Consider the following 14,238-nt stretch of genomic DNA (forward strand, 5'->3'; position numbering starts at 1 on the left):
CAATTGCCATGTCCTCTTCTATCCTGTGGTCTTTCCTTCCCATGTCACCATGATCCTATTATTTTTGCCATCAGAGTTTATAGAAGTAGTGTGTGACTCATGCTTTTCAAGAAATTATATTCTCTGTGACTTTCTGCCCAAACATGAGGTGCATAAAACAGTATGATTTCAGGAGTTCATATGTCTGATCAAAAAAGAAAGGAAGGGGCCGACGATTTAGCTCAGTGGCACTGTGCCTGCCTTATAAGTGCAAGGTCCTGAGTTTGATTCCCCAGTACCAAAAAAAAGAAAAAGAAAGGAAGATGGAGCAGATTTCAAATAACTCAGCATCTGCCCCTGACATCATCTGCCCTCCCACATACCAACTGCTTTTGGATTGTAAAAGGGAGTGCACTGGAACTGCTAGGTTACTAAGAAAAAAGATCAAAGTACAAACACCCTTGTCTGTCTCTGGCCTGCCTAATATCTCAAATTCCACCACTTCTTCGCACTATTTTACGAATCTCCAGTTATTTAATATTATTTATAGAGTTCTTTTTGTAGTTTTAGCACCCAAATATCAGTACGTAGGCATTATGTACCCCTTTTAACCATGCATACAGGCAATGCATTCAACAAGAAACCTCTAATGCATTCTCATTTGCTGTTTACCCAATAGGCAGAGTAAGTGCTTTATATTCTTCAGCAAGAATGTAGAGCTAATCAAACTAGAAGTTAATCTAACAAATATATCTTGTCCATGCTTGGAGCTAAATTTCTACAAAGTTTTCTTTTTTTACACACACATTTCCACACATTTAGGTGTTTGCTTTTAATATCTGATATCCATTAATTCATTTTTACTGGAGAAAAAACCAGTAACTGAGATGGTATATAAATACTATTTCTATGCAAGAAATAGTTATTACTTGGTGGTATTTTCTCCTCACAGATAAGCTTCTTTAACATAGATTTTTCTAAGTTCAGCCAATTTTTCAAAGCAAAGTGAAATAAGATTCTTAACTAAGAGGATACTTTTTCATAAACATGCAATCTATCCCTGTTGCATAAGGGAATGGAGAAAAAGTTATATTTTTAATGGGCCATGCTTACCCATATTCACAAATAATACTAACAGATAGTTAAAAATAATGCTACTGAGAGTTAGAATGACTATTGTTCTTTATTTCATATTACTTTGAGAAGAAGCTAAAGATTGTCCTCCGTTTCATTTTACATATAATGAGCTTCATTTTATTTTTTACTTACCAGATCTCAGTTTTCCATCCGTCTGAAAACTCGATCCTCCCATGGGATGATTTTCTATGTCTCGGATCAAGAAGAGAACAACTTCATGACCCTATTCTTGGCTAATGGCCGCTTGGTTTTCATGTTTAATGTTGGCCAAGAGAAACTGAAGATTAGAAGTCAAGAGAGGTACAATGATGGACTGTGGCATGATGTAAGTTGAAAGTAGAAAACAGTGTTCCCAGCAAACATCCACCATTGTCCAGGGGACAGACACCGACACTCCACCACTGGTCTCCGTAAAAATATCTGGTTAAAATATTCTGCTGCTGTATCATCAGAGTTCAATTTAAAAGATATTAATTTCTTGTAAAAATCTTAAAATGCGTTTTTTAAAAAGAGACAAAGATTGAATATTAGTATTTTATCCAAAGGAACGGTAACCAACATAAAGTTTAGTTTCTTTTTTTTCTTTTCTTCTCTTTTTATTAGTATATATTTGCAATACATAAGTACATTTGTTTTGGGAAATTGGACATATATGAATATATAAAGTATCTTGATCATTTTTTGTTCCTTTTCCCTGCCTCCCCCTTTACCAGGATCCTTTTCCATATTTCTAAAATAATCTACTTCTCAATTTCCTACCAACTCACCTTCATTTTGTTCCTTATTATTTATTAATTATTTAATTTTTATTTCTTGTTTTTTGCTTAAATTCTTTCATTGGTACATTTTAGGTATACAATACGTTTACATTTATCATTGGGTGCTTGTACCTGTACAAGATGTAGCTTTGTTCTTATTTTTTCCCCATTCCCTGTGCTCCCTTCCCTATTTACATAGACTTTGTTTCCATTTTTTTCTTTTCTCATAATTTTTCCTTTTCTCATAATTCTCCTTTTCCTTTTCTCATAATTTTTCCTAAATTTTAATTTTCCTAAATTTCCTAAAATTTCCATAATTTTTCCTAGACATTTTATTTCTAGTTTAGGTCTCTCACATAAGAGAAATCATGCAATACTTAACCATTAGTGTCTGCTTTATTTCACTTAACATTATGGTCTCAAGATCCATATATTTTCCTACAAATGACTCAAATTTGTCCTTCTTTATGGCTGAGTAATACTCTGCTTATATGTGTACCATATTTTATTTATCTGTTTATATGTTGATAATTATCTCATCTGTTTTCAGAACTTAGCTATTGCAAATTGCACTGCTGTAAACATGAGTATGCATGTATCACTGTAATATGATAACTTTAACTCTTTGGGGAAAATACAAAGGAAAAGTATAGAAAGATCAAATGGAATTCTTTTTTTTTTAGGAATTCCATACTGATCTCCATAATGGTTATACTAGCTTACATTCCCACCAACAGAGCAGAAGGGTTCCTTTTCCCCAATCATCACCAGGATTTTTTGTTTTTCTCTCCTTGAATTAGTCATTTTTACTGGAGTAAGATGGAATCTTAGTGTTGTTTTGATCTGCATTTCCCTAATGACGAAAGATGCTGAACACTTTTTCACCTCCTTATTGTCCATTTGTAGTTTTCCTTTTGAGAAGTGTCTATTTACTTCAATTGCCCATCTTTGATTGTGGCTTTAGCTTTTGGGGTTCTAATTTTCTTTTAGTTATTTGTGTATTACAGATATTAGTTCTCTATCAGAGGAGTAGCTGGCAAAAACTTTTTCCAATTCTGTCAGCTGTGTCTTCACTCTGGTAGTTGTTTCCTTGGCTGTGCAGAACTTTTTAATTTGATATAATTCCATTTGTTTGTTACTGATATTATTTCTTGTACAATTGGGATTTTCTTCAGGAAGTCATTGCCTGTGTCTGTGTCTTCAAGTGTCTTATTTTTTATCTTCCAGCAGATTCAGTGTTTCTGTTTTTTTTTCTTTCAAAAGTTTATTTAGTATCAAGCAAGAGGAGACTTTGCTTAACACTACAGAACATTTCAAGACTTGAGTTACAAAAGAATACCACATTATTGGCGCTTGTAATTGGCTTCCCTTTTTACTCATGTTGGCAAGAGAAAAAAACCTAGCATATGGCTGAAAGATAAAATAACTAAATTCTATGGAGACTTTTAAAATGAAAGTGTGACTTATGTTAAAAGAATGGATTGACATATTTAGTAAACCTATTTTTTTGTTTAACACTAGTTAATCAAAGTTATTTTTTTCCTTTTGATGACCTATTTTTTCATATACAGACTGGAAATAAAAATTTTACATGTCTTTTTTTTCCTGACCAGGATGATGTTTCGACAGAGTAGTTTTAAGTTCCATCCATTCAGATTTTAAACATTTTTATTTATTTAAAAAGGGATTGTTCATAGAAAAAATTACTTTGAACAGTATACAGGACGGTGGAGATTGGCCATTGCACAACATCAGACAGTACAATCAGGATCTGCCGTATGGCTGGTCCCTGTAGACGCCCTTGCTGTTCTCCCGAAGGTGCCTTGTGTCTGGAATTAGTCCACTCCTCTTGTCCGTAGGAATCCTAAGTCTCCTCGCTGAGCCCATGGCCATAATCATAGTAATCAGTGCCACTTTGGGCTGGGGTGCTGTAGCTGTTACCGTAGGAATCGTAACTCTGTTCATCATAAGCAGTTCCGTATCGATCGTCATAGTCATATTCTCCATAGGCCTCCTGTGCAGGGGTGGTGGTGGAGGTCTGTACCCAGTGGGGGGGACTCCTCTTGCTCTGGGCGTGGGAAGGCCTCTTCCCCGGCTCACTGGCCCTCGGGTAGAAAGGACTCCCCTGGTTGTCGGTGTCCCTCGTGGAACCCCAACTCCAACTGGCCGGGCTGTAACTGTTCTTCTTCCCCTGGTTATGGTTGGGGTTGGCACACCTCTTGTAGGCAAGGTAGCTTTCCCTCGAACTAGGGGAACATCTGCATTTTCCGATCCACCATTCAAATATGTTAATTCCCGCAGCTGTGCTTGCCTGATCTCATCATTATAGTCAGGGATGAGAAACTTTTTGATTTCTTCCAAAGCATGTCCCATGCGGGCGTAAGCTTCTGCAGGTGGGGCGAACACTTCGATGAGGACGTGGAGATCGTCATTGAGGTGGAAGTATTTAGCTTCTCCACTTTTCCTCAACTCTTCTTAGCCTTGTCTCTCATGGAGCCTTTTCCACGGATGGACATTTTTGTCAAGGTTTCTTCTTGTAAAAGCTTCAGAGAATTGCCAAAAGTTTTGGACCCAAAAGTGTCCCCACAAAGTTGAACTTAGGAAACTGTTTTACAGGAATTAACACTTTCTGTCCCAGCTTCATGTTCTTATTAATCACCACCTCAATGTACTTTCCTTCATCCTTGCCGTCTCCTTTTTGAAACTTTTCTATTTCTCGGCTCACCAGGCGCAGGGCGTGCGTGAAGGACGGGTCCAGCGAGTCCTTCTCCACCATCAGCTCGGGCAGGTACTTTTTGTCCATGCTCGCCGGCGCCCGGCCCCGGACGCGGCCCCGAAGCCCGACCCGCCCGGCCCGGCCCCGGCAGCGCCCACTGGGCCAGACTCCGCGCGGCACCTGCGACCTCCAGAGCCCGCGCCGCCGGCGGCCGCTACCTGAGGGACGCGGCCCCGCGCTCGCTCCGGGCACAGCCGAGGCGCCAGGGGTGCAGACCGGAGGCCTGCGGCCGGCGGGCTCTGGAACCCCGCGGCAGGCAGCCCCCGTGCCCGAGCTTGCGCCTCCCGCCCCGTGCACAGCTCCGCACGCTCTAGTGTTTCTGTTTTTACATCTAGATCTTTGAACCATTTTGATTTTATTTGAGTACAGGGTGAGAGATATGGGTCTAGATTTATTCTTATGCAAGTGGACAACTAGTCTTCTCAGCAACATTTATTAAAGAGGCTATCTTTTCTCCAGCATTTATTTTTAGCTCCTCTGTCAAAGATCAGATGGCTAATGGTGTGCAGGGTTGTTTCTGCACCTTTTTTCTCTCCCACTGATTTACATGTCTATTTTGTGCCAGTGCCGTACTGTTTATATTACTGTAGCTTTAGAGTTTAATTTGAAACATGGAGTTATAGTGCCTCCCACATTGCTCTTTTTGCTCAGGGTATTTTGATGGGAATTTCATTACATCTATATGTCATTTTTGGTAATATGATCATTTTGACAATATTGATTCTGCCTGTCCAAGAACAAAGACTGTCTTTCCATTTTCTTCTTCAAATTATTACTTCAGAATACTATAGTTTTCATTATAGAGGTCTTTCACCACTTTGGTTAGGTTGATTCCCAAGTATTTAAATTTTTTTGAAGCTATTGTAAAAGGCGTTGTTTTCCTGATTTCTTTCCTGTTAAGTTCATTATTGGTGTACTGGAACACTATTGCTTTTTGTGTGTTAATTTTGTATCCCGCTACTTTGCTGAATTTGTTTATTAGTAAGAGTCTTCTGTTAGAGTTTTCTGGATCTTCTATGTGAAAAATCATCTCATCTGCAAATATAGTTTGATTTCTTCCTTTCCTATTCATATCCCTTTCCTTTCTATTGCTCAATTGCTTTGCCTAAACTTTTGAGTACTGTATTGAATGAGCATGGAAGAGAGAACAACCTTGTCATCTTCCTGATTTTAGAAAGAATGCTTTCAGTTTTCCCCCACTTAGCATGAAATTTGCTATGGGTTTGTCATAAATTGTTTTCCTCAGATCAAGATGAAGTCCTTCTATACCTGTTTCACCAGTGCCTTATCATGAATGGGTATTGGATTTTGTCAAAAGCTTTTTTCACATGATTTTTGTCCTTACTTGTCTGTGTGGTGTGTTTCATTTATTGGCCCACATATATTGAACCATTCTTGCATCCCTGCGATGAAGCTAACTTAGTCATGATATATGTATGATCTTTTTAATGATTCATCAAATTCTGTTTATGAATATCTAGTTGAGGATTTTGCATCTATATTCATTAAGGAAACTAGCCTGTAAATTTTGTTTTTGTTGAGTCATTGTCTGGTTCAGGTATTAGGGTGATTTGGGTGTCAGAGAATGAGTCTGATAGTTTCTTCCCTTTCAGTTTCATAGAAGAGTTTCAGAAATGTTGGAATTACTTCATCTCTGAAGTTCTGGAAAATTCAATGGTGAATTCATCAGATCTTGGACTTTCATAGTTGGTAGAGTTTTTATTACTGCCTCAACCTTTTTGCCTATTGTTAGTCTATTCAGGGTTTTTATATTTTACTAGTTTAATTTTTGTAAGTCTTATATGTCTATGAATTTGTTTATTTCATCTAGATTATCCAAATTGTTGGAATATAAGTTTTCAAAATAGTGTTTTGTAGTCCAGTGGGTTTCGGCAGTGTCCATTGTGATTACAGCCCGTGAATTCAGTGGTACTTAGGGCTCAGTGGAGAAGAGCCCTTCTGTTTGGAAGGCCTTCAGTAGCATGTCAGAGGCAGCCAGAAGGAGCTCACACAGGTACAGAGCTCAGTGGTGTTTGGGGAATGGTGGGAGAATACCTGCTTCAGTGACTTTTCACCACTCCCAGACCCCACCGGTGACAACTACTGCAAGCCCCTGCAGTTCTCACTGTCTCATGGATCCCTCAGTGTCTGGTTCCAAGTGCCTGTCTAAGACCATGTCTTTTGCTCCTCTCTGTCACCAGGGCTTGTGGGTCTTAACTCAGTCACTGCCCTCTGAGTGATTCTCTGGCTTGCACTTTCCTTAGTGTGCTGATCTAAGGAGGCACACCTTGGTGAATATCTTGTTCATTAGGCTCCATTTCCCAGTGGTAGGCGAGTTAGGACGGGTGGACACTGGGTGGTGGCTGTCAGACTGGGCACCAGGCGGTAGCCTGGCAGCTGCTCCTTCTCTAGGCTTCTTCCCTCAGAGGGATCTGAACTTTTTCCAAGATGGCATGTTCTCTAGACCTGGGCTATAAGGAGTGCTGGGATCAAGAAGTGGCCCTTCTTCTTATTCTAAACACCCCTGTTAATGGATTTCATCTATTGGGCATCTCCTTCAGCTTGCCTTCCCACGGTTGGTATTTTGCTTGCTGTTCCACCACTATCATCCAAGTTCCTGCAGACCTTGATGAGGGGCTTCTAAGTGTCATATGTGTGCTATTGCCTCTCCAGTCACTTTTTTACTCTATTTTTCCCACTGGTTTCAGGTTCTTAATTTTCAGCAATCATTACTGAATGTCTATCATAGGCTAAGCTGTGGAAGACAGTTAGGAAGACAGGCTGTCACCTAAATATTGGAAGAAATCAGTGTGTGTATAGTGATAAGAATAAGCAATCCAAGATGAATTTAATTAATTACGAGCAGTTTGAGAGGGTGAGAGAACATGTGGCCTGGTCAGCTGGGAGAAGCTTCATAGAGAAACCTGGTAAATATAAGCTGTATTCATAAATTAGACCTGTACCTTTAAATCATTCTATCTAGAGGTCAGAAAATATATGAATCATTTCTCATACATGAAGTGGTACATGAAGCCCAAGGTGAGCCAGAAGACACATAATGTGTATAAAGCAAGGAGGCCTAGAGACAGTTCACAACAAAGTCATCTGCTAGGTATCAAAACTGAACCAAATAAAGGATAAAGTTTCCTAAAACTAGATAGTCAGAAGGCTACTAAGCAGAGGAAGAGACAAAACTGACCATCAGAGAAGGGAACACTTTCTCATGGACTTTATGCAGATTTCCCACAGCACTGCAGTAGCAGAGACAGCACAGCCTTTTCTCCAATCTCAAAATGTACCTAAGGTGTGCTATTTTCCTTCTCTCTCTTAGGTGATATTTGTTCGGGAAAAGAGCAGTGGCCGACTAATCATTGATGGTCTTCGAGTGCTAGAAGAAAGTCTTCCTCCTACTAGAAAAGCCTGGAAAATTAAGGGTCCCATTTATTTGGGAGGAGTGGCTCCTAGAAGGGCTATGAAAAATGTCCAGGTAAACTAGACATGATAAGGTAGAGTCATTCCTCTTTAGAATTGGAGGATCACTGTATTAATCAGCTTCCCCATCATGGAGTTACAAAACCCACCACCCACAATGTAAAGAAGGCAAAGTTTCATTTGGCTCATGGTTTTGGAGAATTTAACCACAGTCGGCTGACTCCAAGGCAGAAACAACACGGTGGAAGGGCATGCTGGAGCAAAGGTATTTAGTTCATGGTGGCTGGAAGCAGAGCAGGTTAACAGTGCCAGAAAGGAATGGGCTGGAGCCATACATAGTACCGAAGGTTGCCTCCATGACTGACCCACGCACTCCCAGGAGCTTGCTTTACTAATCTGATAGGTGTTTCTTCATCCAATGAAGTTGACAGCTCAGGATTAACAGTCACAATACTTAACCCAGGCCCTCATAACTTATGAAATAAATTTTTACTAGAGGCATCGAAGTGAGTTTTGTCTACAAGCTGTCTGCCTGCCCTGGGGCATTACAAAATCAGGAATAATCTTTTGATTTTCAGATACAGGTGACATTTAAAATTTTTTCAGAGGTATAAAGTGTCATAAAAGGTATGTCTCAAAGAAATCTTATTTGTTCAGCAAGTACCTATACCTTTAATATAAAGAGATCAAAATCAGAAAGCAAGTTGTTCCATTAGATGGTAATTTGAAACATAAATGTTTCAGGTCATTATGTAAACTACAACTCCATTTTTGTTTCTTACACACACTCACAATTTGTAAATGGGCAAGGAATGTAGCAACTACAGGGGAGAAATGAAAAGATTGTAAGAAATATTATTTTTGTAATTTAAAATTTAAAATACTGTACTTGTAAAGCTAACAGTAAAAGTAATGTATAAAAGGAATGTTTCTTAGCATACAAATTTAGTACAAAGTATTAATGCATTTCTAATATCTACTAACATATGTAGATAAAGCAAAAAAGTGGTTCACATTATAATTAAATTTTAGGTAAACAGCTCCAACTCCTGCTTTAAAAATGTGGTATGAAATTAGTTATCTAAAGTAGCCCAATTTTCATATCCTATGGTATGATAAATTTTCAACTGTAATAACAGGCGATGAAGCCAAAAATACAAATTGTCTGGTGTTTATTTAGATTTAAGAGTTTTGCTAACCCTCATCAACATTAGTGATCTTAGGCACAGCTGTCATTTCTTAAGGAAAACAAACTATAATACTTTCAATGTTTAATTTGAGAGCCACAGCTACGATTTACTTTGTCATGGTATATGTAAAAATGTTTACAGCTTAATTATGACAAGCTGATACTACCAAGTTCAAAATTCCAGGCTCAAAGAGCTAGTTAAAAATAACCACCTGGAGATGTATTCTGACAGCTAAAATAACTAAGAATTACTTGGTTTGTCTCCAGACTCAAACCCTCTCGTTTTGCTTCTCTGTAGTGCAGCTATTGAGAACACGATGTTAAAAAAAAAGTCTTCTTCTTTCAGATTAACTCCGTCTACAGTTTCAGCGGCTGTCTCAGCCATCTCCAGCTCAACGGGACCACTATCACCTCTGCTTCTCAGACATTTAGCGTGACACCTTGTTTTGAAGGTCCAATGGAAACAGGAACTTACTTTTCAGCAGAAGGAGGATATGTGGTTCTAGGTAACATGACTGTGGTGGTTTAAATATGGTTTGTCCCCACCTAAACACATGTTAATGTCCGTGCCCACTTGCCCTTCTACTTTCACCATGCTTCTAGCTTTCAGAGCTGAGACAAATAAATCTCTCTTTTTTTTAATAAATCACTTAGTCTTACATATTCTGTTATAGTAACAGAAAAGACTAAGACACTGGCTTATGTTGAAAATATGAATCATGCCATACTTTTCCCCCTAACAGGAAATATTAAGCCCAGAATGAAAACTTAATAGTATCAAACTCAGCCCAGGACGATCACCTCTTTCCACAGGGACAATCTTTCTCCCCATCTACTACTCCAAGCCAAATATGCAGTCTCCATCCCTGTTTGTTCTCCCTGACAGAACTTCTCTATAGCTGCCAAACTTCAGGATGCAGGCCACGTTGGCTCCGTTAGGACCTTCCTGCACTCTTCTGTGGCCTGATATATGGCAGCTGATGGTCACCTTGCTCCTCTAAGTAATCTCGTGCTCCTTCTTAGCATGAACCATCCTCTCCACTAAAGAAAGTTCCATTTCCTTCCCACACCTTGCAATACTAGCACACAACACTATCCTTCAGGGATCTTATTTCTGGATTTTTGTGCTCCTCAACCATTACTCTTTATTCCACAGTTTTTACTGTATGCTTCTTGTACGATAGTTCTTACACCAGATGGAGGAATAGGTCTAAGAATAAACAAAATCCTAGCAGCCTGCACACACTCATTGTCCAGTTCATCCCAACAAACATTCTGCAGAACAATCATAAGGTGTGAAGATGGTAGCAGAGTAAGTGTTAGGAATGAGGACAGGGAAAGTATATAAAAGCACATATTGCCTGAATGCAAGGCAGTTAAGTACTTTGTAGAACCCTGGATGAAGAAATTACAGTTTATACAAATTTATACAAACCAAGTATACTTTCTTGAACAACTGTGCTTGTTCAAAACAATGAGCAGAAGAAATTTTTCTTTGTCTAGATCATTTTACTTTCTTTCCCTGCCCCACCTCACTTCCCTTAGCATTTCACTAAATTACTGTGATAAGAGCTCCAACAGTTTGGACAGATTGAAATGTAGAATGAACTGTATGAATGTTATATTCCATAAATACTAACCAATAGCAGTAAAATTTTCAAATGATTTATAAAGAGATAGGTCAAGTGGACGCTATTAAGATGCGCAGGCTTACAATGAGCCTTTTGGAGTGAACACAGCTGTTCCTAATAAGAGTTATCTTGGATCACCATGATAACAGCTCCTAAGTACTTTGACTGCTCTCACTTTCTCCTCTGAAATGCTTGCAGCAGTAGCACTGGTAAGATGTTGGTTGAAGAGGACCCATAAGGAAGCTCCCCTGCCGCCATCCCAAGCTCCTAGGGCAGAGAAGGTGAGCTGCGTGGGTACCAGAAGCACACTCACCCCCTCCCCACTGTGGAAATGAGAAGACATGTAAACAAGCCTCAAAAACAGACTTCTGGATCACCTACAGCAACCCCAAAGGGAAGCGAGATGAAACAATCTGATACTCAACCACCTGGACTCTCTGAACTGGCAACAAAAGAGGATCTGGGAAAAATGAAATCAGAAATAATTACTCAGATAACAGCAAAGGTTGTGCTCATGGTGCAAGACATGATTCATAAATCTAGAGAGGACACAGATAAAAAAAAATAGAGGATCTGAGGAACATGATGGAATCCCAACATAGGACACAAATGGAATCCATAAAACAGATGCAAACAGATTTCCAGGAGATTAAAAACTCCATCGAAAGACTGTGCAGCAGAATGAACCAATGTGAGGATAGACTTTCAGATACAGAACATAAGATTGCAATTAGTGAGGAGGAAAAGAAAAATTGCTTTAAAATTGTAAGGGAACACGAGAAATGAATCCAGCAGCTGCTAGACAATGCAAAGAAGAATAGCATAAGACTGATTGGAGTCAATGAAGAAAGAGGAGAAAGTGCAGATGACATAAAAAAACTTCACAGAAGTGATGGCAGAAAACTTCCCAAGCAGGGGAAAAGAAGTTGACATACAGATAATTGAGGCATATAGGACTTCAGCTAGCCTTGATCAAAAAAAAAATCTACACATAGGCATATAATAGTTAGGATTCCAGAAATCCAGCAGAACAAAATTCTACAAGCAGTGAGAGAAAAGAAACAAATCACATACAAAGGAAAGCCCATCAGAATCACAGCAGACTTCTCAATGCAAACCCTCAAGGCAAGAAGAGCTTGGAGTGATGTATTTCAAGCCCTAAAGGAAAACAGCCTCCAACCCAGATTGATGTACCCTGCAAAACTATCTTTCAGAATTGATGGAGAAATAAGATACTTTCATGACAAAGAGCACCTCAGGAACTTCATGAGTACCAAACTGGCACTCCAAAAAATTTTAGACAATACCCTCGGAAAAGACAATGAGGATCACAACCCCAGGAAACCCAGCAGAATGAATCCATTGGGCGTGACAAATTAAACGCAAAGGGGGAGAATCCAACAAAAAGAAAAAGTTATGACGAGGCTTTTAAAACTTTTAACTTTGGGCGGGGGATTTAGCTCGGTGGTTTCGCTGCCTGCTGTGCAAGTGCAAGGACCCGAATTCGATCCCTGGTACCAAAAAAACCCAAAAACAAAAACAAAAAAACTTTGAACTTCCTCTCCATGATGAGTGCATAATTCAGTCTTGCTACTGTACTGATTAGTATTTTTCTGATTCGAGAGTTGCACACCTTTCCTTGTGCTATACTGGCTTCTTATGTCTACTTTTTAATTGGGTTGTCTATTAATGAGCTGTAAGAGTTCTTATATATTCTGGTTATAGGTTATATGCATTGTAATTATGGTCTGTTTAAGGACTACTTTTCATTTTAATGATGTCATTTAAAGTTCTAAATTTTGATGGAATATCATTTATCAATTTTTTTCTTTTATACATCATGTTTTCTGCTTCCTAGGTAGTTCTTGCCTACCCTGAATTCATAAACATTTTCCCTTATGATTTATTCTCAAAGTTTTAACTTTTAGGCTTTCATATTTAGGTTCATAGATCCCTTCAAGTTATTTTCATGTATGGAAATAAAGGGGTGAAGTTAATTTTTTATATACGGATACCAGGTATTCTAGTGCCGTTTGCTGAAAACACTATCTCTTCCTCAGCTCTTGAATTGAGTTTCTATTCTATAAAATGCTACTGTTAAATAATCTTTCAAAACTCAATGGACCATATATGTGTGGTTCTATTTCTAGATTCTCTGTTTTATTCCAATGATCTATATGTCTTTCCTTACACCAACACTGCCTTGATTACTGTAGCTTTAGAAGAAGTCTTAAAATTAGGTACTAAACGTCTCCCAACACTGTTTTTTTTTCTTTAACTTTTCTAGGTCCTTTGTACTCCTACATAACTTTTAAATTTCAATATCCAATTCTTCATTTATAGCAATTATACACAGACCTGAATTTTTTTTTATATACCTTGTGTTTTCTAATCCTGCTAAATTCAAATACAAGTTCTAGGGGCTCCTAGAAATTTCTTACTATTTTCTCTGTAGATCATCATTTCATCTACATAGAAAGATTTTGCTTCTACCTTGCCAATCCTATCTTAATTGTGTCATTTTATTGCCAGACTATTTTGGTGGGGCCTAGGTTTCAAAGTTTAATGGACAGATAAAGAGTAGGCATATCTGCCCTTGTTCCCCACCTTAAGGAGAAAGCATTGTATCTTCTCCATTCATATAAGGCGTTCTCACTGGAAGTATGGAGTACATGTCTTTAATCTGTTGAGAAGGTTCTGTTCTACTTCTAGTCTCCTGATAGCTTTTACCATGAACAGCTGTAGAATTTAGTCCAATACTCTTTCTCCAACTAGTGACAGGATCATATGGCTTTCTCCTTTCCTCTGTTAAAATGATGACTTTTGGGGGTGGATCTTCCAATGCTGAACCAACACTGCCATCCCTATAACAAAACCACTTTCCACATACTGCCAGATCTGACTTCTAATAGTTTGTTTTCTTAAACAAATTTCTATCTATGTTCATACTTTTTTCTTCTATTTTCTTTATCCAGTTTTAGGATTCGCACAATGTTGATTTCCTAAAATGAGGGGAGAAGTGTTCCTTCTTTTTTCTGCTTTGTTTGATATAATTTATCAGTTAAAATGTATATGAACCTGCTGTTGTCATACAGGTAGTTTTTCAAGCTAGGAATATACTTTCTTTAATAGGTGCTATTCAAATTTTGTATTTCCTCCAGAGTTAGTTTCATTAATTTGTCTTCCAAGGTACTTCTTAGAAGTTGTCAAATTCATTTCAAAAAGGATTTTTGTAATATGCTTTCTATATCCTTTTAAATTCTGTAAAATCTGTGGTAGTGTCTCCTAGATATTGATATTGTAATTTTTAAAATGTATAATTGATATTGTGTGATA

The 14,238-nt window shown here is 38.4% G+C and overlaps 1 protein-coding gene and 1 pseudogene across 2 annotated transcripts in view; one reads left to right on the forward strand and one right to left on the reverse strand.

Moving 5' to 3' along the window:
• Lama4 (laminin subunit alpha 4) overlaps positions 1 to 14,238 on the forward strand; it is a 149,643-nt gene that overhangs the window by 127,986 nt on the left and 7,419 nt on the right. For both annotated transcript variants that reach the window (XM_087207925.1, XM_087207926.1), the window contains exons 32-34: positions 1,252 to 1,441; positions 7,982 to 8,137; positions 9,618 to 9,777. In XM_087207925.1, the coding sequence (XP_087064051.1) occupies positions 1,252 to 1,441; positions 7,982 to 8,137; positions 9,618 to 9,777 (506 nt within the window). The remainder of the gene's footprint in view (positions 1 to 1,251; positions 1,442 to 7,981; positions 8,138 to 9,617; positions 9,778 to 14,238) is intronic.
• Positions 3,324 to 4,724, reverse strand: LOC101716182 (KH domain-containing, RNA-binding, signal transduction-associated protein 3 pseudogene; annotated as a pseudogene).

This window comes from Heterocephalus glaber, unplaced genomic scaffold (assembly GCF_053883595.1).
Source record: "Heterocephalus glaber isolate CG9 unplaced genomic scaffold, H.glaber_assembly_v1.0 deba00000896, whole genome shotgun sequence".
Taxonomy (NCBI): domain Eukaryota; kingdom Metazoa; phylum Chordata; class Mammalia; order Rodentia; family Bathyergidae; genus Heterocephalus; species Heterocephalus glaber.